A 3638-nucleotide genomic window follows, 5' to 3' on the forward strand; every position below is an offset into this window, starting at 1 on the left:
CGGCAACGGCTACTACAGCTGCCGCATGTCGCACGGCGTGGGCTTACAGCAGAATGCCCTCAAGTCGTCGCCGCACGCCTCGCTCGGAGGCTTCCCGGTGGAGAAGTACATGGACGTGTCCGGCCTGGCCAGCAGCAGCGTACCGGCCAACGAGGTGCCAGCGCGCGCCAAGGAAGTGTCCTTCTACCAGGGCTACACGAGCCCCTACCAGCATGTGCCGGGCTACATCGACATGGTGTCCACCTTCGGCTCCGGGGAGCCTAGACACGAGGCGTACATCTCTATGGAGGGCTACCAGTCCTGGACGCTGGCCAACGGGTGGAACAGCCAGGTGTACTGCGCCAAGGATCAGCCGCAGGGCTCTCACTTTTGGAAATCATCCTTTCCAGGTAGGGGCAAAGGAGGCCAAAAAATGGAGCGGCGGGGAGGGAGAGGAGGCGAGGGAAAGAAAGCCCCTACTTGGGAGTAGGTGTGAGTGTCTGTCCACAGCTGACCAGGCCTTTAACCCACTGGAACAGATTTGGTCCCGCTTGTATGAAGTCTGTGGATTTCTCCTTCGATTTCATCTTGCTCACAGGATTTCCTTCCTTCCTTCATGTGTATATTTACCCCCTAGAGTTGAGAGCGCTTGCATGTTCTATTCTCTGCCCTCTTCCTCCCGACAGGAAGGAGGCACCTCTTTCCTAAGGTGTTGCTGATGTAGGCCCCCACTTATCTAGTGCATGACTGCTCCAGACTGCTACTAAATTTCCTTAGAGCCCACAAGCTGCAAAGCACAGGGACACCAGAAGTCTAAGCTCGAGTGAAAGGCCTAGGTGTTTTGTGTTTCAGTGTGTTGTGCAGGACTGTGCAATGAACCTACGAGCCACTTTATAAAGCTATGCAGAGCTGTTACAAGGCCCAATGCTGCTTTCAGAAACTATGATAATACATACTACTTGACTTTACTTTGAAATGCAAATCATCTTTCTTTAATAACATGTAAACAGTGTGTAAATAATAATAATAAAGTGTAAACAGCCTGGCTTTCATAATTCACTGCAGAACTCCCACCCTAACTTTTCTCGTGCTGTTATTTACACCAGGGGATGTGGCCCTAAATCAGCCGGACATGTGTGTCTACCGCCGGGGGAGGAAAAAAAGGGTGCCCTACACCAAACTGCAGCTCAAAGAACTGGAGAATGAGTACGCCATTAACAAGTTCATTAACAAGGACAAGCGGCGGCGAATCTCAGCTGCCACGAATCTATCTGAGAGACAAGTGACCATTTGGTTTCAGAACCGAAGAGTGAAGGATAAGAAAATCGTCTCCAAACTCAAAGACACCGTCTCCTGATGTGGGCCAGGTTGGCCACGGAGAGTCTTAACGTCTTCAGTTCTCACCAAAAGACCTTTTGAAAGACTTGAATATGTATTTAATTCCCAAGCCCCTGACAATGATGGCAATTTTTGTGAATGATTTTTTTGTTTTTTGTTTGTTTTTCCTCTCCATTCTGTATCTGGCTCCAAATTCTTTTGCTACCCAACCTGAATTTGTAGTTCTGTTTCTTACTTGTTTATTTTGGTTTTGATCTTGTCTAGGTTTATTTTTGTGACATTTAAAATATTCTGTTTCTCCCTCTAGGCCAGTATAAGGGACTCGATGTCTTTTTAAAATAATCCTCCCAAATGAATTTCAGAAGTGCTGTTCAGATTTTAGGATTTCATTTTAAAAAATCACTTTCTACATCTGTTTCCAGCACTGATTATCTTCATAATCCACTAGGGCAGAACAATTTGCAGTCATTCATATCCTGTAATTGGGTAATTGAATCATTAGCTCTCAGCAGTCCCCCTGAGGCAAGTGGAAACAGCCCTGGGCAGGCTGTGTGCTCTGGGGTCACAGAGCAAACCCTAAAAGCAGAGGTTGAAGGTACTGGGATGACTAAAAGCAGCTACCTTACTAAACAGGCTTGATGTTGGACTGAAGACAATCTTTCTAACTTTAGGTCTTTCGTGGGCTGTCGTAGCTGTCTTGGTTCTAAACCACCTGGCTCTGTCTACTCTTTCATTTGAAAATGATGAGATGCCTCCTTGTAGGCACCTTCATTTTCTTCTGCTTTAGATGCAGACATGTAAATGGCTGCAAGTAGCAGAACAACCCCCGACTCATATAAATAGCCCCCCTTTCCTTGGGGTCTGTGGGAGCTCAGTCCCCCAGGAAAGGTTGCAGCAATGTGGCCAAGGGTGAGATCGTTTTTTTCCAGAAACTGGTTAAGAACTTTGAAAACATTCATCAGGGCCTCAGGTGGAGCTTCAAAGCTTCTAACAAAAAATGAAAAGGTTTTGGAGTGCTAAGGTCCAAGAAGGAGAGAGAGAAAGAGAGAGAAGGAAGATATTTCTGAAAGTGACAATACACAATTACTTTTTAAGTGCTGCATATTTATACAACCAAGAGTTTATTTTTGTAAATGTAATGCCTGTGACCTGGAATACCAAGGTAGAGCTTCAGGCATTTAAAAAATCACATTTTCCTCCTAGGGAGATGCAAATAAACAGAACTCTCCTATCTCCTCTGTGTCTTTAGACATTTCTTTTCTCTCTTTACCCCTTCTCTATTCTTATTTATTGTAAAATCTTGGTGTGTGGGATATGATTATGTTTTCTACAGATGAAGGAAACGCAACAGGAGTCTGGTCTCGGAACCCTCCAAGCCCTCACTTAAGTCACTCTGTTCCCTTTCTATGTGGCTTTAACCTAAGTAGGAGTGTTTTTAAATGAAGGTATAATTTGTGGTGTTTAAAGTGATTTAAAAAACAGCAGTACAAAAAAATAATAAAATTTTACTTACCTTTCATTGTTATCAATTTATTAAAATAGTTTTATTTTCACATCAATGGTCTGTGTGTGCTGGATATAGGAAAATTTGCTTTCTTGGACATTTTCAACCTAGAAAGGCTGTTAATAAATATTCGTGCCAGGAAGATTCTGAAATTAGACATATCCATATTTGGCGATCCTAAAAGAAAAAAAAAACTTTCGAGCTTAGCCATTCTCACTTTCTCTGAGCACTCTGTACCAAGCAAGAATTAATGACCAAAAGCCTCCTTATATACCCTAAGCCTCTAGAAGCAGTTCTTAGGTTCTACGAACGAACTTTTCTCTTTGAGGCTTTTCTTGCTATTCAGGGAAATGGCCGCTGAGGAACGAGGGAGCCCGTCGCCTTTGTTAGCGCCTGGCTCAATTAATTAGCGGTGGCTAACTTGATGATGTGTAAGTGAAATAAAAACTTGAAACCATCGCACATCTGTAAACTTCCCAGGCAGGCAGGCAGGCTTCCTTCGGGTTCTGTGAGAGAAAGCAGCACAGACCCAAGGCCTGGGAGCTACTTTCGTTTTCTCTGACTCAGCTTGATTTCTTTCATGTCTTAGAGCCCTCTGCAGGGCAGCCAGCTCCGTCTTAATTAAGGAAAGAAGAAGGGAAAGCAATGTGACCGCGATTCTATCTCTGGGGGAGGGAAAGGGGTGCCGTAACCCCTGGTAATGGGGCCACCCCGTGTCCAATCTTGTAGTCTGGGGAAGGAGCACCAACCATTTCCCCGACTTTTTCCACAAAGGATTGTTTTCCGGGAGAATCGGCTTGTTTTCCCTCCCTCCCCC

General features: G+C 44.9%; 1 protein-coding gene across 1 annotated transcript; it reads left to right on the forward strand.

Moving 5' to 3' along the window:
- Window position 1: 1 nt before the first annotated feature.
- On the forward strand, window positions 2-1336 carry HOXD13 (homeobox D13; the record flags this gene model as incomplete). Its single annotated transcript, XM_004701706.3, has 2 exons — window positions 2-389; window positions 1086-1336. Coding segments are annotated over 2 exons (639 nt in total), but the record flags the coding sequence as incomplete, so codon positions are not given.
- Between the last annotated feature and the right edge of the window lie 2302 nt (window positions 1337-3638).

Source organism: Echinops telfairi, unplaced genomic scaffold (genome assembly GCF_000313985.2).
Source record: "Echinops telfairi isolate 266 unplaced genomic scaffold, ASM31398v2 ScPeMD7_3;HRSCAF=10, whole genome shotgun sequence".
Taxonomy (NCBI): domain Eukaryota; kingdom Metazoa; phylum Chordata; class Mammalia; order Afrosoricida; family Tenrecidae; genus Echinops; species Echinops telfairi.